The sequence below is a fragment of the Saimiri boliviensis genome, chromosome 3 (assembly GCF_048565385.1).
Source record: "Saimiri boliviensis isolate mSaiBol1 chromosome 3, mSaiBol1.pri, whole genome shotgun sequence".
Lineage (NCBI taxonomy): Eukaryota > Metazoa > Chordata > Mammalia > Primates > Cebidae > Saimiri > Saimiri boliviensis.
Window position 1 is genome coordinate 36,646,853 of NC_133451.1, and position 24,787 is coordinate 36,671,639.

General features: G+C 43.8%; 2 protein-coding genes across 10 annotated transcripts in view; both read left to right on the plus strand.

Annotated features, from left to right (window-relative positions):
• Nucleotides 1–15,170, plus strand: part of PTTG2 (pituitary tumor-transforming 2) — a 71,100-nt gene extending 55,930 nt beyond the window's left edge. Inside the window, 1 exon segment of the mRNA XM_074396001.1 lies at nucleotides 2–15,170. Coding sequence (XP_074252102.1) covers nucleotides 2–42 — 41 coding nt within the window. The 3' untranslated portion in view covers nucleotides 43–15,170.
• TBC1D1 (TBC1 domain family member 1) overlaps nucleotides 1–24,787 on the plus strand; it is a 240,046-nt gene that overhangs the window by 67,315 nt on the left and 147,944 nt on the right. Inside the window, exon 1 of one of the 9 annotated variants that reach the window (XM_074396000.1) lies at nucleotides 15,302–15,508. The exons of the other annotated variants lie outside the window; for them this stretch is intronic. Coding sequence (XP_074252101.1) covers nucleotides 15,479–15,508 — 30 coding nt within the window. The 5' untranslated portion in view covers nucleotides 15,302–15,478. Of the gene's footprint in view, nucleotides 1–15,301; nucleotides 15,509–24,787 lie in introns of those variants that run through there. 9 annotated transcript variants of the gene reach the window in all.

Genomic DNA, 24,787 nt, shown 5'->3' on the forward strand with positions numbered 1-24,787 from the left:
GTTGCGGTCTCCTTCAAGCATTCTCTTGACCCTGGATGTTGAATTGCCAGCTGTTTGCTATAACACATTTAAATGTCTTAGTGCTTTTGAGTTTGTGTATAATTGTATTAACAGAGCAATCTTTGTTTAACAACAAAATAAATGAATAAATACAAAGTGGGTCATATTCCCCTTTATATGATTCTGTCTTAGCTGTTCTTTGCTTCTGTATTCCTTCCATGCTAAGGCCCCTACTCTTTGGGGATATGTCAACATGATTTACTTCTGTAGAGAAACAGGAGACAGGAAATAGCAACGGATAAAGGAGAAAAGGCCAGGGTCAGGTCAAGAACTTCCTACATCTTTTCTTCCCAGCCTAGTGTGAGCCAGATGAAAGCCTTAAGGAGGGCCTAGCAGCAAAGGGAGATACTTAAAAGAAGAGTGAGAATTTCGTAGAATGCTAAAAAAAAAAAAAAAATAGGGAACATATTTGCAGCTAGGACTAACATTGATTATCTTGATTATCTTAAAATATCTGTATGACTAAGTAATATTCATGGAATCCCACGTCTTATGCTTCTCATGTCTTATAACTTAAGCACTTTTATGTCCACGCCTTGAATTCTGTACAAAGCTGTGTTAGAGTCACAGATGTCTGGTGTCGATCCAGATCGCCTGAGAGGTTTCAGGGGTTCCTCTGTGGTCCCTGAATTCCAGGACGTAGTGAGTTTCCTAGACCAGCAGCTGCTATTCATTACACATATTAGTGGTTTTGCTCTTGCTACTGAAAGGGGGTGGCAGTTATGTCTCTGAATATGTTATTCCGCAAAAAGCCAACTGGATGTGGCTCTTTCAGAACCATCAAAGCCCATGACAGGCCAAAGTTTCTCAATCCCTCCTCAATCAAAGGATGCCCTCAGAACTGGCCAACAGAAAAGATGCAAGGTCTCCCTCCTAGGCTGTCCTACTGTTCCTTAGAGAAGAGTTACGGTTTTGTGATCTGTTGCACTCCATCTTGTTTTTGGCTTCCATGCGATTTTAAAACTGGAGGTTGGTTAAGTTTAAAATTTCAAGACAAAGCATAAAATATTTGAGAAGTTATTTGTACATTGCCTGTCTCCCCCACTAAACTGTGAGCCCCATGAGGGCAGGGCCCGTCTCTGTGTCGTTTACTGTGGCGTCCAAGTACTTCCCCTTTCCCTGGAGCTGATGCTATGGTGGGCTGCTCTAAGCAATCTTTGTCTTGAGTCAGTAGCCACTCAGGTCAAGGATGAGTTTCCATTAGGTGTGGGCATAAGTCCCTGCTCAGCCATTGTCCCCTTCACCGGAAGAACTAAAATTTGTCTGTAAAGGAGGACATCATATTCTGTAAATGGTAGGACCTCATTCCCTGTAAGATTTGTATCTCTGCATTTTGGACTCAAGCACCATAGGTGTATTCCATGGCAAGACAGGAAGTATTACTGGAGTCAGACTCCCTGGGTCCTAACCCCGCTTCCTCTATTTAGTGACTACGCGACCTTGGGCAAGCTAGTAACGTCTCAAATTTTACCTCGTAAAGCTGTTGATAGAGACGCTAAACATGTTTAAATTTCTAAATGTTTAGTGCTACATGTATGTACAGTTATTAGTATAGCAAGCATCGAAATGATATCAGAGTAGAAACTCAATAAATGTTTGTTGGATGAATAATTAACCTCTCAGACTTCAGTTTCATCAGCTGTAAATAAACAGGTTTAGCTATATGATATCTTTTCAGTTCTAATATCCTGTGGACTTATGTTAGTAATTATAATTTTTTATTCTTAGTAATTTTTTCAGGATTACTCTGAGGATAAGAAGTCAAATTCTAAACTGAAATAAGTGAATTGAATAAAAACTTGGTTAAAAAAAGTGTTTTAAAAATCGCCATTTAAGTCCAATGATGAGATAGTCTTTGATTTAAAGTGTGTCTGCGGTCAGCCCAGGGAAATAGTGTACAGCTTCTCTAGAGTGCTTTAAAATCTTCGTTACAGTCAGTTTAAGTATTTCCTTGGCAAAAAATATCAACTCTTCTTTTTCTGACACCTCTTTGTATATGATGGCCTTGGTGTGAGACATGAAACCATTAAGAAAATACAAGCCAGGTCCTCTCCTACAGTCCATAAAAATTATTTAGTTGAAGCTGTGCATATTTATTAGCTTATAATCAATTTTAAACTGACTCACTAAAAGTACTGTATTAGGCCATTCTTGTATTACTATAAAGTAAAACCTGAGACTGGGTAATTTATAAAGAAAAGAGGTTTAATTGGCTCACAGTTCTGCAGACTGTACAGGAAGCATAACACTGGCATCTGCTGGGCTTCTGGGGAGACCTCACAAAGCTTCCAGTCATGGTGGAAGGCCAAGGAGGAGCAGGCACCTTACATGGCAGAACAGGAGCAAGAAAGAGTTGAGATGGAGGCAGGCAGGGACAGGTGCATTGGCCCATGCTGTAATCCCAGCACTTTGAGACGTCCAGGTGGGTGGATTGCTTGAGGCCAGGAGTTCAGGACCAGACTGGCCAACATGGTAAAACCCTGTCTCTACTAAAAATACAAAAATTAGCTGGGCGTGGTGGTGCATGCCTGTAATCCCAGCTACTCATTGAGTAGCCTGTGGCAGGAGAATTGCTTGAGCCTGAGACATGGAGGTTGCAGTGAGCGAGATCATGCCACTGCACTCCAGCCTGGGTGACAGAATGAGATTCCGTGTCAAAAAAAATATCCATCTACGTACCTGTGTACAAAATATCTGAAACAGCTGCTAAGACTGTGTAGTAACCACATGGATATCTGTCACATGATGCTATAAATGTTTTGAAAATAATTTTTAAGATCCTAAGAAACAAGAATACTGTAATGAAAATCCAATATCAGACTCTACTCTCTTGTAGATTAGAAATATTATCTGTGCTCTTTCCCTGCTAATGGCTCATTTGTACTTGGCATTTGGGTACCTGCTTAAAACACCAGGCTGACTATAGGGTCCCTGATGTTGGTTAGGGCCTCCTCTGTCAGCTTTCCTAGCACCCTCTCTATTCCTTCTCACTGCACTTATCACCCACTTATGCTGTTTCCTGTTTCCTTGCTATATGGGCCTGCTGTACTATAACACGTCCCTCTAGGGGCAGGTGGCTTGCTTACTGTAGCATCCCTAAGGACTGGTAGGCGATATTGAGTGGGTGAATGAATTACTGCAATGGCTTAAGTTCAGTGCTCTGCACACACATGGGCCAGGGCTGGATATGTGAAATTACCACTTGATGAAATTAGTTAAAGCAGCATTTGTTGGCACAGAGAGGCTGTGTGCCCCTTTCTTGGAGTCCCCTAGACTTCAGTGCATGCCCCACAGTCTCACAGTTGGAAAGGAGGGTTGGGGTGCTGTGCTTCATGTAAGGTGATTCTAAACCTGGTGCTAGATCCACTGACACATCCAACTGGAGACTCAGGTTCCCATTAGGCTGTGGCCAGAGCCAAGTCCACTGCCACTGAATTTCCTACTTACTGAGAGATGAGGATTTTCCTGTCCACTAGCCAGACCAGTTTTTCACAGAGAGGGCCAATGTGCCTGATTTCCCCAGACCTGGCAGTGAAGCTCCTGCTTTGTCCTGGGTTCAGGTGGAGTTTGGCATGCTGGCTCCAGCATAGGCTGGATGGGGACAAGGGGCAGGGGGCTGCTTATTGCAGGTCTCATCTTCTTATTGGCCCCTGGCCTGGCTGTTCTGTTGAGAAGGTTCGTGCTGCCTCAGACTCCACAAGAATTTGCTTCCTTTCTCTCTTCCTTCCTACCTCGTTCATTCATTTGTTCTTTAGGATCTGCTGCCATTTCAAGTCTATTTGTATCTTATCTAGCTAGTATCAGCTCCCAGCCTCATGAAAAAGGGTAACCTCAGCCGGGTGTGGTGGCTCACGCCTGTAATCCCAGCACTTTGGGAGGCCGAGGTGGGCCTGAGCTTGGGAGTTTGCGACCAGCCTGACCAACATGGAGAAATCCTGTCTCTACGAAAAATACAAAATTAGCCAGGCGTGGTGGTGCATGCCTGTAATCCCAGCTACTTGGGAGGCTGAGGCAGGAGAATCGGTTGAACCTGGGAGACAGAGTTTGTGGTGAGCTGAGATCACGCCATTGCACTCCAGACTGGGCAACAAGAGCAAAACTCTGTTTCAAAAAAAAAAAACAGAAAAGAAAAAGGCCAAGCTCTTTCCCTGACAGAGCCTGCTGTTGGCAGGAAGATGCCAGAGCATGGTGGCTGTCTAGAGAACCTTTCTTGGCCACGCCAGCTCACTGAAATCTTAGAGCATGAAGCCCTGTGTTTGTAACAGTTAGCACCTGCTTGGAGGCATGCTGACAGGTGGCCTATGCAGCCACTGCTCCACTGTGTCTAGGTAAAGCACTGGGCGAATTATTTTACTTTCCTGAACCTCAGTTTCCTCATCTGCAAAACAGCATAAATAATACCTTGCAGCAGGGTTTTAAGATACTTAGGGCCTGTGAAGTAAAGTGGTTAAGTTGGCAGAGTGCCTGGGCCTGATCCTGGTTTTCTCCTTTTCCAGGTGACTGCTTCGGTTTCCCCACCCAAAAATAGGTATTCATACTCTCAACCTCATGCACTGTAAATGCTTACAACAATACCTGGTCCATGATGGATGCTGTCTGAAGGTTTTCTGGTTTTAGAAGTGTCTGGCAGATAGGAAGCACTCGATACACATTATGCTTTATTACTATTATTGTTTATCTTACCATCTAGGGTTGTGAGATAGATAACATATGAAAACATCTGGCATGCCGTAAGTACCAGCAGATATTGTTTTCTTCCTTCCTGACCCTTGATCTTGGAGCAGGGCTACCTTGGAGTGGAAGCAGGTGATCCCTGACTGAGTCGCCATTCTTTTAAATGCTATTCTTGTCCCTGAGAACAAGAACTAACTCTAGATGCCTGGAGAAGTTCCAGGAGCATCAGGGCCCTTGTGATATTATGGCCTCAAGATTGGTGAGCAGATATATTTAGTTCTACTTTGATCCTGAGCTAAGGCTGCCAGACGCGGACCTGTCATGGACATTCATTCATTCCTTCGAGATGGAGTATCACTCTGTCGCCCAGACTGGAGTGCAGTGGCACGATCTTGGCTCACTGCAACCTCTACCTCCTGGGTTCAAGCAGTTCTCCTGCCTCAGCCTCCTGAGTAGCTGGTATTATAGGTGCTACCGTGCCCAGCTAATTTTTGTATTTTTAGTAGAGACGTGGTTTCACTGTGCTGGCCACGTTAATCTTGAACTCCTGACCTCAAGTGATTTGCCCACTTCAGCCTCTGAAAGTGCCGATTACAGGTGTAAGCCACTGCCCCAGGCCATGGGCCTTTAATTTCATCTATATTTCACAACATGACTGAGGGAAGCTGGGAAGGGACCTTGGAGATCATGGGCCTAATACCCACAATTTAGAAGGTGGAAACAGGTTCATAGCTATGTCACATGAACTGTGTGAGGTCACATAGCTAATTGCCAGCAGGTAGAAGCTAGTAGCAAGCACTGGGACAGCCTGGGCTGCCTTACACAGAGAAAGACTCCATTAAATCCATGTGCAAATTGATGGAACCGCTTTAGAGGATGCCTGACCCTCATCTGAAAGGTGAATTTATCCTTACCTTGCCCACAGCAAAATTCCTGTCACTTTTGAAAAATTCCAGGTGAGAAGAGCAATGACTCAGACCTCACTACTTAGAAGCATTTAAGAAATTGAATGGGACCCCAATACAAATCGAAAAGAGAAGCCATTTCCCTCTTATATCTTCTCAGCCCTACGTCTCCTGCCAAGGCCAATGGACATTTTCAATTATGTACCTTCGCTGGCTGTGCATAGAGACTAAGATGCAGTTGGTGGTTTAGAATCTATGCATTCCTTTGCTAAGTATTGAACCTAGAGACACCTTTTATCTTCAGGGTTTTCAGAGGGGCATTTGCCTAGGAACATGGCACTTGGGTCTTATGTTCCGGAAAATGAGCTTGCTTGGGGCACATGAAAATTACACTGAGTTTTACTAGGCACACTCTTCTTGTTGAGATGCAAATACATGTAGCTTGGTGGAGTTTTTGTAGGAATCTTTTTTTTTTTTTTTTTTTTTTTGAGACGGAGTTTTGCTCTTGTTACCCAGGCTGGAGTGCAATGGCACGATCTCGGCTCACTGCAACCTCTGCCTCCTGGGTTCAAGCAATTCTTCTGCCTCAGCCTCCTGACTAGCTGGGACTACAAGCACGCGCCACCATGTCCAGCTAATTTTTGTATTTTCAGTAGAGACGGGGTTTCACCATGTTGACCAGGATGGTCTCGATCTCTTGACCTCGTGATCCACCCGCCTTGACCTCCCAAAGTGCTGGGATTATAGGTGTGAGTCACAGCACCCGGCCAGAGTTTTTGTAGGAATCTTAAGCTACAACAAGGAAACAAATTCAAATTGTTTTGTGCATTTGTGCAGAGGTTTGTGGCACCATTTTCTTCCAGGTGCTTGCTGTACAATTCTGATCCAAAATTCAGTGCTGAAGCACATAAATTTAGGCTTTGAAAAAGAGCAAGGACATTTACAAAGAGCTTCAATTGTGTTTAAAATTTAGCAATTTTACAGGAATTTGAGTAAGATGAAAAAGAGGGCCGGGCACAGTGGCTCACTCCTGTAATCTCGGCACTTTGGGAGGCTGAAGGGGGTGGATCACCTGAGATCAGGAGTTTGAGACCAGCCTGGGCAACATGGTGAAACCCCGTCTCTACTAAAAATGCAAAAATTAGCTGGGCACGGTGGCACATGCCTGTAATCCCAGCTACTTGGGAGTCTGAGGCAGGAGAATCACTTGAGCCTGGGAGGCAGAGGTTGCAGTGAGCCGAGATTACACCATTGCACTCCAGCCTGGGTAACAGAGTGAGACTCCATCTTAAAGAAAAAAAAAAGATAAAGAGAAATTATTTTAGAAGTGGGAAATTATTCTAAACAAAGTTAAACTAAACCACCTTATAAAAAATAGAAAATTTTGATTTACTATGGAAGAAGTGGGAAGAGAAGTTTGGGTCAGATTTTTAATCACTAACAGATTTGATCAGGAAATAGGAGTTGATTCTTTTCAGTCTTATTTTTGATGAAGAAATAAGACTGTTTAGAAAAAAAAGTTTGGGAAAAAAAGTTATTTCTTGGTGAAATTAGTGCTCTGTAGAGCAATGCTTCTAATGTTTCCACTATAAATTATAACAAAATGTCTGAGTTTAAAGCTAAGAGTCTATGTTGAGTTACAGGACAGGGTGTGGATGTAAAAATCTTTTGACTCTAAATTTTTACAGTGTTTTCTTTTATAAGCTCATGACTGCTGGGTTTTTCCATGAATTTGAAACAAGTGTAGAGTGTTTTGAAAGGAAGATTATTTTCTTAAACTTTATAGACTGAGCTAAAAATAGAAAAACACTGATTCTATTTTTGGAATGTCTTACACGCTAAAAAGTAAACATGATTGCTGTACATATGGAGCAACATACTGAGAACAGATATTTAAATAGCAAAACATAATAATTTAGCTGGTTTTGAAATATCACAGCATTTTAAGGGATTGATTGTTAATGACCTGTGTCATTAGTAAATTTCTGTTTCAGCAACAGTGTTACATACAAGGAGAAAAAAAGGCATCCCTAAGCTGTTGTGAACCTTATTCTCAAGGGGCTTTGTTACCATCTTGTCTCCTCTGGAGTTGCAAGTTCATGGGTTCCCCTTTACCCTGCAATCTTCTTAGTATTTCTGGTGGGACTGCAGCCAGCTTTTAGTTTTGCAAGGCTTTTGGATAAATTTAATGAAGGTGGCTGGGGCCCACTAAAAATGTTCTTATTAAGTCCACTTGCTGTTATTTTGGCTCACAAGAAATTACAAAGTAATGCACAAAATGAAAACACAAAATTAGAGACCTTAATTTAAATGTTGACATGGATACATCAAGGTAGAATGTTCTTGAGGTACCCACCTGAATTTATAAGGTACTCCTCAAAACGTCCTCACCCAATTTGTCCTTCCACTTCTCCTACACTTTCTTGCCTTCATGAACCAATTTACTGAGCACGGTTTGCTCTGAAAATGGTCTTGAAATACTCTGTCTTGCCACCTGAAGATTCATCTTGAATCTGGCCTGATTTAAAATGTGAGCGTAGGTGTGTCCTTGAGAGAAAGTGAGCCACGTAGACAGGTAAGGAGGGATTGGAGGGGTGGGGCTGGGAGAGCGAGTGAGGTCTGTGCATGAGTGAGCAGGACCCAGACCTGGCAATGAATTTCTATGCTATTGAAAGTGAGGCAGGCTAGTGATGCTTGTGTGTACCATGTCTCTGCCCAGCTAGTATGATAGGAATTTACGGGAGAAACTTGCACCATTTGTGGCTTGGCTTATGGAGTTAAAGTAACAAATGGAGCACAGTCTTGCTATTAGACACAGCAGCTCATAAAAAGGGAGAGGAAAATATCGAGACACATCATGGAGGCCCACGGTGCTGGAGTGAATTTTGGCTCACACACATTCACTTCTCTGATCTTGACTGTTTGTCCTGTCCTATTTTGTGTGTCTATAAACCCAGCTCTGAGCTTGAGGCCTCCAGCCCATAAACTCTGTTTTACTTCTACATTTATTTACTTCTACATTTAAAACATATCACACCCACCATTACTACAATAGCAATTATTATTGCTACTACTACTACTATTACTACCATCACTACATCTAGAGCCAAAATTTACTGTGCATCTAGTATATGCCAGTGTTTTATCTGTATTATCTTATTTATCCTACAACTAGGCTTATTTTTTTTGAGACAGAGTTTCCCAGGCTGGAGTGCAATGGTGCCATCTCGGCTCACTACAACCTCCACCTCCCAGGTTCAAGTGATTCTCCTGCCTCAGCCTCCCGAGTAGCTGGGATTACAGGCATCCACCACTACCATGCCTGGCTATTTTTGTGTTTTTAGTAGAGATGGGGTTTCACCACATTGGCCAGGCTGGCCTTGAACTCCTGACCTCAGGTGATCCACTGCCTTGGGCTCCCAAAGAGCTGGAATTACAGGTGTGAGGCACCACGCCCGACCCAAACTAGCCCTTTTAAGTGTGGGTTCCATTATTACAGAGGCTCAGCGAATTAACTTACCTAAAGTCATTCAATCATCATCACATAGAGGGATTTAACAAAATTAAGATGTAGTTTATATTCTGTAACATTTTGGTATTTAGTAAATACACAATTTTTGGTATTTATTAGTGTAACCATCATCACTATCTAATTTCAAAACATTGTCATCACTGCAAAAAGACACCCTGCACCCACTAGCAATCTCTCCTTATTTTCTCCTCTCCAGCCCCCAGCAACTACTAGTCTATTTTCTGTCTCTACGGATTTGTCTATTCTGGATATTTCACATAAATGAATCCTACAGCATGTGATCTTTTGTAACTGGCTTACTTCAATTGGCATAATGTTTTCAGGGTCCACCAATGCTGTGGCATGTGTCAGTGCTTCATTACTTTTTATAGCCAAATAATATTCCATTGTATGGACATACCACATCTTATTGATTCATTCATCGGCGGAGGGGCTTCTGTGTTGTTTCCACTCTTTGGCTCTCGTGACTTGTCCTGCTGTACACATTTATGGACACGTTTTTACATGGCATATATATTTTCAATTTATGCAGAGAGATTTTTAGTGTTAGATTTTCAGGATTTGATATTATACTTGGCAAATATTGATTTCTTTGGAAACAAACTTTTCTGTTTGTAAGAGATGATGGCGTATCATTAAACTAGCACTAACATTCCCTCTCCACTACGAAGCTCTGATTTCTGTCCTATCTCCTCCTACGCAAGGCCTGATTTCCAGAGATGAATGCTAATCCTCTAAGCCTTTCTCCGTGAGGATCCTTCTTCCTGGAAAACCCATTCCCTCTCCACTATCTGTAAAAGCCCTGAAACCAGCCGGGAGGCTGGGTTTTCCTTTGCAGCCTGAAGTTACTTTCCCTCTGCTGGAAACTCATCAAAGCTTCACCTGGGCTTTGAGGGAAAATAACTTCAGGCTTTTGTCACACTTCTCCCTGCCTGAACTTCCCTGCTACCCTGTATGCCCCTTGAGGGCAGGATTCTGGTCTAACTCAGTTTTGCTATTTCCTGCAAGGACTTCTGTGGCTTTCCACAGTAGATGCTAATGAATATTCACATTTGTGAACTGAATACATTCCTGATCCGTTGCCAAGTAGTTCTGATTCACTTGAAACCCAGTTGAATTTCCTTACAGAGTTTGTATTACAATGGCTCTACTTTTAACCAGGTCTTAGGGTGGGAGGAGCAAGCTGGCAGAGTGAGGTCATTCCTTTGCATGGGTCCCGGCCTCCCTGGCCCCCACACTGGAAGGCAGCCTGCCTGGCATCGCCTCCTGAACTCTCAGGAGGTTTGCCACCCATGCTTCTTGCTCCTCCTCAAAAGAAGAAATTGGCAGAAGAGCTGGGGCAGGAGTGTCGGGGTTTGTTTTGAAGGGGGTATGGTCAGGCTTGGTAGGGAAGCAACTCTTCCAGTTCCCAGACCGGCCCCCTGCCTTTCAAGTCCCCCTTTAATGTTTCAGGAGTGCTGAGATGGTCAATAAAGCATCCTTTTAAAGTTATTTAGGAAGGCAACAGTTTGGGATTTCTGTAGGGATACTGTTTTAGGCCATTCTTATGCTGTTAATAAAGCCATACCCACAACTGGGTAATTATAAAGGAAAGAGGTTTAATTGACTTCACATGGCTGAGGAGGCCTCAAAATCATGGCAGAAGGCAAGGTGGAGCAAGTCACATCTCACATGGCAACAGACAGGAGAAGAATTGAGAGCCAAACAAAAGGGGTTTCCCCTTAAAAAAACATCAGCTCTTGTGAGACTTATTCACCACCGTGAGAATAGCGTGAGGGAAGCCACCCTCAGGATTCAGTTATCTCCCACTGGGTCCCTCCCACAACATGTGGGAATTATGGGAGCTACAGTTAGAAATGAGATTTGGGGTGGGGGACACAGCCAAACCATCTTAGATACTATCATGTTCAGATCTCTGCAGTCCTATTTGGATAGCCTATTGCTCTCTACAGAGCAAGTATAATGTATATTTTTAAATAAAGGATCTAAAACTGTAAGAGTGGTTCTCAATCCTGGCTGATAATCAGAATCACTTGTTAGAATATATTTCTAAGCTTTAAGTAAACCCAGGGTCAACATGACGAGTCAACACCAATAATGACCTCTTTGGCTGAGTTCGGTGGTCTGACACATTTGGCTTGGCTAGGTGGACGGTTTTAATAATTGAGAATGCATTCTCCAAGATGCCATAGTTCCTTCATTCTTTATCCTCTCACAGCTGGCCCTCTTCACACACTTACATGACATGCCTGCCCTTTCAGGTCTCTGAGAATTTGACCTTTGCTCCAAAATAGTCAAATCATCTGCCCTCTACCCTCCCTCTCACCCCGCCACCTTCCCATTACAGGTGACTCTGATAAACAATCAGGGCTGGAAACTCTCAGTGTCTTGAGCAATGACTATTCTGTCTGCAGAGATTCTCCATTCTGACTGCATGAGAGAATCACCTTGGAGATGTTAAAAATTACTGATGCCTGGCCAGGTGAGGTGGCTCCTGCCTGTCATCCCAGCACTTTGGGAGGCCACGACGGGCAGATCCCCTGAGGCTGGGAGTTTGAGATCAGTCTGACCAACATGGAGAAACCCTGTCTCTACTGAAGACACAAAATTAGCCAGCTGTGATGGCACGTGCCTGTAATCCCAGCTACTTAGGAGGCTGAGGAAGGAGAATCACTTGAACCCAGGAGGCAGAGGTTGTGGTGAGCTGAGATTGTGCCATTGCACTCCAGCCTGGGCAACAAGAGCGAAACTCCGTCTAAAAAAAAAAATACTGATGCCCAGTATACATACAATCCTTTCATGGTAGAATAGGCAGTTTCTTGAGGAAAGGATGTATTTTTCAGATGGGTGGGAGAGCGGTATTTTACAGAAAATTGTGTATTTGAGTGTAGGATCAGATTGTCTGTTAAGTTTCCCTTTGATGGAATTCCAGATTATAATAGAGAATGTCTTTGTGCAGCGTGACTGGCAGGCTACATGCTGGTAGTGAATTAAAATATGAGCTTTCATGTATATTTCTTAAAATATTTGGTGTTAGAGCACCACACATTGCTATCAAATCTACCCAATGCAAAGGCTCCTGCTTTCCCACGAGATGAGTGATTCTACCTACTTCTGGATTAGGAAGGAAGACTTGGATCAGAGAAGGACCTCTGTGTGCCTAAAAGATACACAAACCGTAGACAAAGTCTAACCCGGACTGCAGGAGCCTCTACCCTGGATGTGCATATACAGAGAATTGGATCCAGGTTTAAACAACGAAACTTTCATGTCCTTATTTCACCTGCCTGCATACGTTCCCATTGTAACTGTTACATTCAGGATTTGGCCTATTTTTTTTTTTTTTTTTGCAAGAAATGCAGTTTTTATTCCCCTAAACCTAATGTAATTTCTTCTTCTTTTTTTTTTTGGCATCCCTATTTTTTGTGGTGGAAAATTTATCTCACTACAGGTTCTTCAGATTTCCTTAGTCAATTAAGGGTTCTCCCCATCCTTTCCCCAGAGTTGCTTGTAAGTTCTGGGCATTTTTGGAAAGTTCTGTGTAGGAGTTAGAGTGATGGAGTATGATGACGTTTGTCCTGGGTTCAGCTTGTCCGGTCGGGTCCTCAGCTGCCCATCCACTCACATCAAAACTATGTTGTTGCCCGAAAACTCTCTAGGTCGCCATCTGGCTGAGCTGGTTCATACCAGCCCAAGAACACAGGACAATTTTGGCTGCTTTCTCCAGGGCCTATTGGACAGTACCTTTTTATCATTAATGTTAATGAATCTCATCTCCTAGTACTTCTCAAACTTTAATGAGTATGCCAGTCACCTGGAATATTGGTAAAATGAAGGTTCTGACGCAGTAGGTCTGGATTAGGGCAGTGCCTGAGATTCTGCATTTCTAACAAATGGCCAGTTGCTGCTGAGGCTGCTGGTCTGTGGACCACACCTTGAATAGTAAGGTTGGAGAGTCCACAAGCCTCTCACTGTAGTGGAGCTGTCAGCCTCCATTTCTTCTAAGTGTTCGGGAAAGTGACGTGGTCACAGGGAAAGATTTGGCTAAGTGGCTGCAAATGCACTCCGCTTTCCACCTTCATTAAGCAGAGAATATCACCACTTAAAAAAGAATGAGAGAATAGCACTTCCCTAAGATGCTCCTAAGGCCCTTTTCAAGGCTGGACTCTGTTGGAATGATGTCACTTTTTTTTTGAGACAGGGTCTTGCTCTGTCACCCAGGCTGGAGTCAGCCTTGACCTCCAGGACTCAAATGGTCTTCCCACGTCAACCTCCCAAGTAGCTAGGACTATAGGCATGTGCCACATCCCAAAGTGCTGGGATTAAAGGCATGAACCACCGTGCATGGCCTGATATTACTCTTGACTTTCTCCATGACATTTTTTTTTTTTTTTTTGAGATAGAGTCTCAACCTGTCCCCCAGGCTGGAGTACAGTGGTGTGATCTCAGCTCACTGAAACCTTGGCCTCCGGTTCAATTGATTCTCCTGTCTCAGCCTCCTGAGAGTAGCTGGGATTACAGGTGCGTGCCATTACGCTGGGCTAATTTTTTGTATTTTTTATTAGAGACGGGGTTTCACGATGTTGGCCAAGCTGTTCTTGAACTCCTGACCTCAGGTAATCCACCCGCCTCAGCTTCCCAAAGTGCTGGGATTACAGGGGCGAGCCCTGGGAGCACCCAGGCTCCTCATGCCTTTATTGTTTTATCTGTTCCTATGCCTGAGATAAAACCACAAGGGTGGAAAAAAGATGAAACCCTATCATCCCCCATGATCCTCTCCTTTTGATATTCATGCCCTTGTATTACCTCTTCCCGTTAAGTGTGGACTAGACTTATGTCTTTGCTTTTCACAAACAGGTAATACGGCAGAAGTGTTGGGATGTCACATCTTAATTTATAAAAACTCTTTTTGGATTTGTGCATTCTCTTGGATCACTTGTGCTGGGGGGATACAAGCTGCCATTTTCTCATCAGCACTATGGAAAGAAACAGCAAGAACCAGAGGTCCTGAGTCCAGCTCCCTGCGAGGAACAAAATGCTGGCAACCCCCATGTGGATGAGCGTGGGAGTGGATTCTTCAGTCCCAGGCCAGTCTTGAGATGACTGCAGTCTCAGTAACAGGTTGGCTGAAATTTTAGAGCGACTTTCAGCCAGAGCCATCCAGCGAAGATGCTCCCGGATTTCTGACCCACAGAAGCTGTTTGTGGTTTTAAGCTTCTCAGTTTTGGGGTAATTTTGTATACAGCAATAGGTAGCTAATACCCTCACTAAACTCAGATGCTAGATACTTAGGGAACAACATTAAGATGTCCTGTTGGTCTTTCATGAAGATAATGCACCATTATAAAAAGAAAAGCAGCATTCTTGGCCTGCGTTGGCCATTTGGCCTGAGGAACTCGGTGAGTGGTTCCACCTGACACATACATTACACATCAGCGATTAGACCTTTGGACTTTTTTTCCAACGTGGAACTCAGAAGTGTCTGGGATTGAAACGCAGCTTTACCTCTGTATCCGTAAACTGCCCACCTTGTCTCATCATCTTGCCTTGGGAGAGAAGAAAACTGTGGTGAAATCAGTATTTCTCAAGTTGCTAAAGCCTCCGGCTGGCAGGAGCTAAAAGCTTCTTTTCCTCTGCCCCATTTTTGGTCTCAATCGCCGAGTTTTCTGATTCCAAGAAAACCATCTATGATTATATAAAGGTATTAGGGGCTGGGGAACACTGGTCCTTTTGTTACCAGCAATCTAAAGCGCTTAGGAAGAAACGCCCTGGGGGTGGGAGTCACCCCTGGAAAGTTGGGCAGGCAGGCTTTGTGTTAGCTCCAACTCCGGGGCTTTTGTCGAACCTCGGAGAGGGAGGAACTCGTACATTTCTGAAAGTTGTGCAAAATGGACCCTAAAGACCTGGAAAGGCGCGTCCCTGGTCTCCCGGGTTTCCTGCACAGCCCTAAGCATCTCGGAGGGGGGCGACCCGGCGTCCCAACTTCCCGCCGGCGGCAGAGCGCGGGGGTGGGCGGGGTCGGCCGCGCGCCCTCCCCTCCCCTCCCCTCCCCTCCTCCCCTCCCCCCGCCCACCCCCGCCCACCCCCTCCCCGCGCTCTCCCCTCCCACTTCCCTTTCTCTGCCCGGCCGCCCAGCGGGCGCGACCTCTCGGGGTAGTGACGAGCGGGGTGGAGCCCGCCGCCGCCGGGGAGAGCGATGCCCCGGCCCCGCCGCGCCGCAAGCCCGTCCCCGGCCGCCCGTGGGCCCACGGGCCGGCGGCGGGAGTGAGCGGGAGCCGGCGGGCGAGGAGCCGCCGCCCGGCGCGCGATGTCACCATTGTTCAGCTGGGTGGCCAAGGTAGGCGGCGTCGGGGCGACGTCGGGCGGGCGCCCGTTACCGGAGCGGAGCGGCGGGCTCGGGGCTGGAACGTTTGTAACCTTCGGGCCGGCGCTGGGCCGGGGCTGGGCCGGGCCGCGGGGGGCCAGGCGGCGGGCGCTGCCGGGTCGTTCGCCGTGCGTTTCTCATTCATTAGTTTGCCAAATCCCTGTGGGGAGGACTGGCGAGGTAGCGGCGCCCATTTCACAGGTGGGGAGACTGAGGCTGGACTCGGAGACCCCTGCGGGAGGCCGAGCCCGGCGGGCGGCTCCTCCGGCCCCTGTGGCCCCCCGCGCCGCGGAGCCGCCCCTCGTGTCTGTCGCTCTCGCGCGTCACCCTCGCGGATGCAGGCTCGCGGCGGACAGGGCGCCCAGGATGCCCAAAGGGTGAATGAAGTTGGTGCCCGCAAGGGGCGTCTGTCTTTCGTTTTTAACCCTCTGGTTTCAAAGGGCATGTTCCGAGGTCTGAGTTTTAAATAGAAGTTTTTAACTTTCCATTCCCACAAAGTTTTATTTTCAGAACATCAGCGCTTTCGGGAGAACTGGGTTGTACAAATCCAGGCCAGTTGCACTGTTGCTAACAGGAAGGCAATAGGGTAGATGTCCAGAGTTCCCACCAGCTGGAGAACACAGTGATAGCATCAATCATTCTTTTTCTCCACTTCTGCAGCGCCAGGTGTCTGAGTGTGCCTTGAAGGATGCAGCCCTCGCAGCCTTGGAAGGCTCGCTGGGCTTAGTGCATCTTATGTCACCCGGTGCACTCACTCCCTCGGTCAGCCCTGTCGCAGGGCTTGCTTCCTGTGTATGTCAGGTTGAGTAATAAGCTCACAATCCGTTAGCCGTTCTGAGAGCCTTTACCAATGAATAATCAGGTGGTGGTTATATTTCTAGTTATCTCGCAGTGCTTTTACATTGTTATTTAATTACATTTTATGAATACCTGTTTTGTGAGCAGGTATGGCTTTGCCTGTGATTTAAGGGATACAAAATTGGAGACACAGAAACTAGATAACACTAGTTTTTAGGTGGGCAAAAGTTTCTAGATAGATTTTATTACTACATAAATAACATTCCATTAGAATCACTTCCTGATACATAGCTGGTGGTAAAATGAGATGACTTTCAAAAATGTTTTGAGTCATTATAAAGTGGTTTTGTACCTAAGAAAAATTGGTAATGTCTACACATTCTGTTTTCAACTGATAGCGAATCAGCTTTTGTAAGTATTGGGGAATTTAAAACCTCTTTTGAAGTTTGAAAAGTAATTCAACGTGTTGTCTGATTATATTTTGCTTCCTCATCCTAGATTGAGGATTTGAGTCTACTTTTATATTGTTATACTTTTGTACTGGGAGGCCAAAGGGAGAAAAAAAAAACAAATTGCGACTCATTTTATTGCAGATGTAAATTTTTCAAAACTTATTGCTAGTGCTGTTTTTTAAGTTTTATTTACTTTTCCAGAACATGTTTAGTAAGATGCCGTTCATTGTGGGAGATGGACTTTTGTTTACTTTGGTACAGAGGAGACAGTGAAAACGCCCCCAGCAAAGCCTTATTTCAAAAACTATCACAGACCTTTAGTAGGATTGTTAGCCTTCTCCGAGTGTCAATACTTTAGAAAAGTTTATATGGATGAAATGTAGGCTGGTGGCTTAATTTGGATTCTGAATCTTGTTATTTCAAAGTTACTGTTTTTGAGACACCACCTCACTCTGTTGCCTAGGTTGGAGTGCAGTGGCGCAATCTCAGCCCACTGCAACCTCCACCTCCCAGGTTCAAGCAATTCTGGTGTTTCAGCCTCCCCAGTGGCTGGGATTACAGGTGCGCACCACCACGCCTAGCTAAGTTTTGTATTTTCAGTACAGATGGGGTTTTGCCATATTGGCCAGGCAGGTTTCAAACTCCTGGTCTCAAGTGATCCACCCACCTTGGCCTCCCAAAGTGCTGGGATTACAGCACTTTGTAAGCCAGGTGTGAGCCACCGCACCTGGCCTCAAAATTATTTCAATTACAGGACAACAGTAGCAAAACAACATTAAATGTTTTTGGAGCAAATTTATATATACCTCTTAGCATAAATTTAAAAAATGTGGTTATATTTCATTTCCTCTAGGTGGTTCAGCCATTACAAATTATATCCTGAAATTGAATGACTTTTATAGATAACATGTTATCCTGTGAAAGATTTCAGAATATGACATTAGTCCTTGGAAGTACATTTCTTGGAGTTATAGACTGTAAGAATGATCTTTTTTTTTTTGAGATGGAGTCTTGCTCTGTCATCCACGCTGGAGTGCAGTGGCACGATCTCAGCTCACTGCAACCTCCCGGGTTCGATCAGTTCTCCTGCCTAGTTTCCCAAGTAGCTGGGATTACAGGCGCATGCCACCAGGCCCGGTTGTTTTGTATTTTTAGTAGAGATGGGGTTTCACCATGTTGGCCAGCCTGGCTTCAAAGTCCTTATGTCAAGTGATCTGCCCACCTCTGCCTGCTAAAGTGCTGGGATTACAGGCGTGAGCCACTACACCCGGCCTGTCAGAATGATATTCTATGGAACTGTTGTGGTTTACAGTGAAGAGGCAAGTCATGAACACACTTTACATTACAAACTAGGTCATATCCCAAAGACAACGACAAACGACAGAGGTAATGCACACAGTGTGAACAATCCTGAAGTTGTTATGTTTGACTTCAAAATGCCCCTTCAGAAACACAGCTGCACATCAGCACAGGCCTCACACAGACACCTGCACTTCCAGTTACTCAGCTGACTTTCCTTTTTCATTTTGACCTTTGCAGCTGCGTCTGAACACCTGGTAGGGAAGGAGTCGGGGTGGGCGTCGGTTGATTCAGGTGGATACCTGAGCATGAATGTGTTTTTCTTGGGCGATGCGTTAGTATTGTATGACTATTGAGTGTCTAGAGCGGGCAATCTCATGATGTAGGAATAAAGCCAAAACGGGGAAGAGTTTTGTTTTAAAGAGATTATCTGCTTAAGGAAGAAAGAAAAACAAATTGTACTTTAAAAAAAAACTTCGACATGATCTGGAACTTTGGGGCAGGTGTGCATGGCATCAAGAATGTGACTAGCCTTTATAGCAATGTGATTTCTTGGTTAGTCTTTCGCTGGGGACACTTGACTTTTTATATAGTTTGTAAATAAAACTGCCCAAGGTTTGTGATTTTCATATTAAACTCACAGATGTCCCCAGCAACCTGAGATTTTTGAGTATATCTGTTGTTTCTATGCCTCCATGTGTCTGTTGGACAAAACTAACTGTAGCAGAACTGCCAAATAACTTTCAGACTTTATTTGGATTTGCACCTGCTTATAAAGTTTGTAGCTAAGATTATTGCTGGTTTCTCAAGTTAGTGGATTTTAAATATACATTTGTCAGTTTATGAGAAAAAATGGAAAATGAGACCTAAATATAGCCAAGTGTGCTGTGTTTCAAATCCATGTAGTTTCATATAGTTTATGCCGTGTATTATTTAGTTTATTAATAAAGCATTTAACTGCGTATGTCATGTATTAATAATGCGTTTAACTGTGTATTTTCCAGTCCTCATTCAACAGGTATTTACTAGGTACTTTCAGTATATATGGAATGTTTATGCCCTGGAGGAGTTAATTCACTCTGCAGAATAGATTATCCTTGAGAAAGTGTGCACCTTGAAGATTTGTAAATTAAATATTTAAAGATGCAGTAAAAAAGGAATCTTTCTTTTTTTTTTTTTTTGACACTGAGTCTCACTGTCGCCTAGGCTGGTGTGCAGTGGCACGATCTTGGCTCACTGCAACCTCTGCCTCCTGGATTCAAGTCATCCTCCCACCTCAGCCTCCCTAGTAGTTAGGACTACAGGCATGTGCCGCCACGCCCAGCTAATTTTTAGTATTTTTAGTAGAGATGGGGTTTCGCCATGTTGGGCAGGCTGGTCTTGAACTCCTGACCTCAAGTGATCTGACTGCCTTGGCCTCCCAAAATGGGATTACAGATGTGAGCCACTGTTCCCAGCCCAGGGAATCCTTTTGTAAAGCAAGTAACTGCTTTCTAATTAGCATTTTATGTAAAACTAGGTTTTCCATATTTGGGCATTACTTAAAACATTGGTTTATAGGCACCATTCATTCAACAAGTCATTTAACAAATGTGTTCAATGCAGATATTTATGGAGAACCTACCATCCGCCAGGTACTATTTGAGGAGCTGGGGATTTAGCAACTGACAGGCAGACCAGGTCCCTGTTTTTATGGAATTGTAGATGGGAGATATAGAAAAGCAGCAAGCAAACAGATAAACAAGATAAATTTCAGATGGTGGTCAGTGCTAGGAAGAGAAGTAAGAGTGGCTGCGGGCTGGGGTGGTGCAGGGTGGCATTCCCTCTGAGTGGTGAGAGGGCACTAGACATGCTCCAGGAAGACCGCAGGGAAAAGGAAGGTGTGGCTGGAATACCTCCAGCTGGGTGCAGAGCACTAGCTCAGAGTGGGGAGGGGTAAGATGGGCCAGGCTCTTTATGACTCCGCAGGCTCAGAATGGGGTTTGGATTTGCTTTTATGTGTAGTTAGAGGCCATTAGAGGGTGTAGGAGCAGGAGTGATGTCAGCTGATGTATATTTTGGTTGGAAGCAGAGGGACAGCTTAGGAGGCTGTTGTGGTTTGGGCAGAAGGTGATCGTGGTAGCTTGGACCTCAGTAATAAGAAAGGAACACCAGTGGATACTCATTGACCTTCATCTTTTGAAATGATGTGTCCCGGCTTTGCTATATTGTTGTTTGAGTTTGATGCTAACGAGTAACTAATTGCTGTTTATATGTTGAGTACAAGTACAGCTTATCCTTCCATCATCTGTTCTAAGCACAGCTTTCATGCAAGGTTCTGTCCTGACTCTGGGCTTATTTATTTACCTTTGAGGTTTCCTGCAGACTGGACCGGCCCACCTTGGGTGCTTCTAGGCGGTTGGAGTTGCCCCTCTGTTTATCAGCACACGGCACAGCAGCCTTCCTATGGAAGGTGTGAATCTGACTACAGCAAGTATTTAGGCAACAATTCTCTTGTGTTGCTTGAAGTCAGTCCTAGGTTATGTTGGTTTCTCCTTGAAGTTTGTCCTAGGTTAATGTGGTGTATTGTTTAAATTTTTTTTCTTCTGTAGACTCATTCCATTTAATTAGCGGCTGCTTGAGTTTAATTAGGAGAGGAAAACTCCTTATTGTCATAGTGAAACCATTCCTTGAATTTGAAAAATTTGCTGCCTCTGCTAAGCAAAGCTGGTATAACTCCGACCAGGATTTCAGCAGAGTTCCTGTGGGGTGCTTTTTACCTGGTAGTGGTGGCAGCTGTGCTTTTGGCTTTGGGAACTTTATTTAGTTGCTTGGAGTGTGCTAGGAATAGGAACTTGGGCATAGGTTGGTTTTACTGAGAGAGAAAGGAGGAAAACAGGGATAGAAATCCCACCTAATCTGTAAATAGAACACAGCCCAGAGCAATGCCCAATGAGGAAAAAAACTAAAGTATAATTTGTTTCCTTAGATAAATTCTTTAATCGTAGCCTACATGTGTTTGTCCCATTCTTCAGTTTCTATCAAAACCCTCCTCATCCTTCATTCCTTTCCTGAAGCACCTCTGATTAATCATTCATTCATTGGATGACTGTACTAAGCAGGGTGGAGAACAACGGGAAGGGCAGGGTGTGCCATACTTAGGTCTGGAGGCTCCTCTGCAGAGCTGCAGTCACAGGAGGTTGTGGGGCTGGAGGGAGTAGCAGAGGTGAGCCTGGACAGGTGATCGGGGACCAGGATGAGCGTGGCATCCAGACCCCTTTGGCATTTTATTCTGCAGCAGTGAAGACCCATTAGGAAACAAAGCTGATCTTTCCCCAAACTCTTAGAGCTGCATATTTTACTCTGTATGATGCTTTGTGTGCAGTTACCACACTGTGCCCAGCTTTTTCTTTTTTTTTTTTTTTTAATATACTTTATTTTTTAGAGCAGTTGTAGGTTTACAGCAAAATTGAATGGAAGTTACAGAGATTTCCCATATAGCCCTGGTCCCTACTCCTGCACAGCATCCTCTATTATCAATATTTTCCTCACCAGAATGGTGCATTTGTCACAACTGATGACTCTACAATGACATATGATTATCACACAAAGTCCATCGTTTACATTAGGATTCATTGTTGGTGATGTGCATTCTATAGATTTGGACAAATGTATAATGACGTGTATCCAGCATTATAATATCATACAGCGTAGTTTCATTGTCCTACCACTCTTCTGTGATCTGTTTATCCCACCCTTTCCCTGAGCCTTTGGCAACTCACTGATCTTCATACTGTCTATAGTTCTGCCTATAGAGAGTGTCATGTAGTTGGAAACATATGATGTATATGTAGCTTTTCTGATTGGCTTCTTTCACTTAATATATGCATTTAAGTTTCCTGTGTACTTTTTTGAATGTCTTAATAGTTCATTTTTCAGTGCTGAATAATATTCCATTTCCTGGATGTACCACAGTTTTTCCATTCACCCACAGAAGGGCATCTTGGTTGCTTCCAAGTTTTGGCAATTATGAATAAAGCTGCTCTGAACATCTCTGTGCAGGTTTTTGTGTAGATATAAGCTTTCAGTTCCTTTGAGTAGATACTAAGAAGTCTGATTGCTAGATTGTAATAGAGTATGTGTGTTTTTATGAGAAGCAGCCAACTGCTTTTCAAAGTGCCTGTGCCGTTTTGTATTGCCATCAACAATGAATGAGAATTTTTGTTGCTCCTTACAGGCATTTAAGTATTAGTTATAGTATTCTGGAATTTGGTTATTCTAATAGAAGTGTAGTGGTACCTCATGGTTGTTTTAATTTATGTTTCTCTAGTGACAGCTGATTTAGTCTTACTCCCTTTCTTTTGATTAACTTTTAAGGAGTAGAAATAATTTTAGGCCAGGCATGTTGACTCAACACCTGTGATCCCAGCACTTTGGGAGGCTGAGGCAGATAGATCACTTGAGGCCAGGAGTTTGAGACGAGCCTGGCCAACATGGCAAAACCCTGTCTCTAGAAAAATACAAAAATTAGCTGGGAGTAGTTGAGTATACCTGTAATTCCAGCTACTTGGGAGGCTGAGGCATGAGAATTGCTTGAGCCCAGGAGGCAGAGGTTGTAGTGAGCCAGGTTGTGCCACTATACTCCAGCCTGGCTGACAGAGTGAGACCCTGTCTCAAAAAAAAAAAAAAAAAAAAAAAAGTTAGTGGTTTTGAATTTAATTTTATAATGCACAGTAATATTCAGGAACATCTGTAAAACCTATAGAAAAACCTTTATTTGGTTATATTTATGATATTTATGGATCTAATCTTAGGTATCTGATTTTTCCATTTTTTCCATTTTAAAATTTCTGTGATTTCTAATTTTGTATTAGAAGAGTGATGAACAAGTACTCTATGCTGTTTTGTTAAATTTATATGAAAGATTTGACAGAAAAATTTCCTTAATTTTCATGCACTTTGGTTATTTTCCTGTAAATTATTTTTATATCTGTCATGTTAAATGGGGTTAGACTCACAGGCTCCGTTCTTTTTCTCTGGTTGGACATGGCAAAGTTAAACTTTGCTGAGACTGTTTTCTTATCTCAAAAATCAACCTAATATACTTGTTTTGTATTATCTTTTAAAAAATAGATCCTATTTTAAAATGGAATAATGTCAAAAATCTGCTTAGGAAATTGTGAAGACTGTCTTCAGGTGTAGACCATTTAAAACATGGGTGAATGGGCAGTTTAAGTTAATGGCATGGGGGGTATTGGATACTGAGATGAGCAGGACACAGGCCCAGCCTTTGAGTAGCTTGTGGTCTAATGGGAAGAGGGAAACCTGTGGAGAGAATTTAATTTTAATGTGATAGATGCACCAAGAATCACTCAGCTGAGATTTTGGAGGAGATTAGAAGATGAGGTCTCAAGGGTAATTGTAGGTCATTGACCTGGTAGATTATGAAAAGGAATAGTTAGGAAATACTACTGGTACTTTCTAGCACGTTTCAGAATGATCCAAGGTTGCTCTCCAAGTGTTTGCCTTGTTTTTGAGACCATTGATTTTTAACCCTGAGGAAGGCACATCAATTTAGATAAATTGCTCAGATTCAGGGAAATTCAGGATTAAGAAGACCCTTTTCTTTCATCCCAGCACTGCCACGGGCCCACAAATACCTGTCAGTAATTGTGGCTTAGGGTGGTGGTCATTCTGGTAGGACTTAGTAACGCAGTTATGGTGTAACCAGAATGTCATCTTGAATGTAATTTCATTTGTTCTTTTCTACATGGGGAAACTGACACCCAGAGCGATGAAGTAGCTTGATTTGAACAAGATCACACAGCTAGTTTATGGCAGAACTTAAAAAGTTTTTGGAAACCTGTTTTCGATGTACCTTGTTAATATTGCTCTGCTGATACATTTGCACTTTCATCTTCAAAATGTTTTACTAAAATCAAAACTATGCACATCTATCAAATACTATGTTGTATTTCAGAATACTGTATTTATTTATTTATTTATATTTTTGAGACAGGGTCTTGCTCTGTTGCTCAGGCTGGAGTGCAGTGGCTCGATCTTAGCTCACTGCAACCTCTGCCTCCTGGGTTCAAGCAATTCACCTGCCTCAGCTTCCTGAGTAGCTGGGACTATAGGTACACGCTACCATGCCCAGTTAATTTATGTATTTTTAGTCGAGTTGGGGTTTCGCCATGTTGGCCAGGCTGGCCTTGAACGCTTGACCTCAAGTGATCTGCCCGCCTTGGCCTCCCAAAGTGCTGGGATTACAGGCATGAGCCACCGCGCCTGGCCCAGAATATTTAATCACTTGAGTGTATTGCAAATTTCAGGTCAAGATACCTGCAGGGAAATGGGCAAGGAAAGGAAGCATGAGCAGTCGGGTTGGGGTGGGTGGGGATCCTTGGACGTGTGAAGGGTGTTGTAACTGTCTCTGCATCCTGGGAGGACCAACCAGTGGTGTTAACTGTACAAGAACCACAGCCTGAGTATTTGAAGAGAGTGGAAGTTGCCAGTGTCTAGTGTGTCTGTTTAGCTCTCTAGCACTGGGCTGTAATGACCCACCCTTTCCCTGAGTGCTCCTATTTCCTCGAAGGCATCCTCTAGGAGGTGAGGGGTGTGTGTGTAATGAACCTCTTCCCTCTGATATGAGAGATTGACTTTGCTCAGAAAAACATCACCTGCAAAGGACATTTAATAGAAGGGACAATTATGTTAGCGCGAA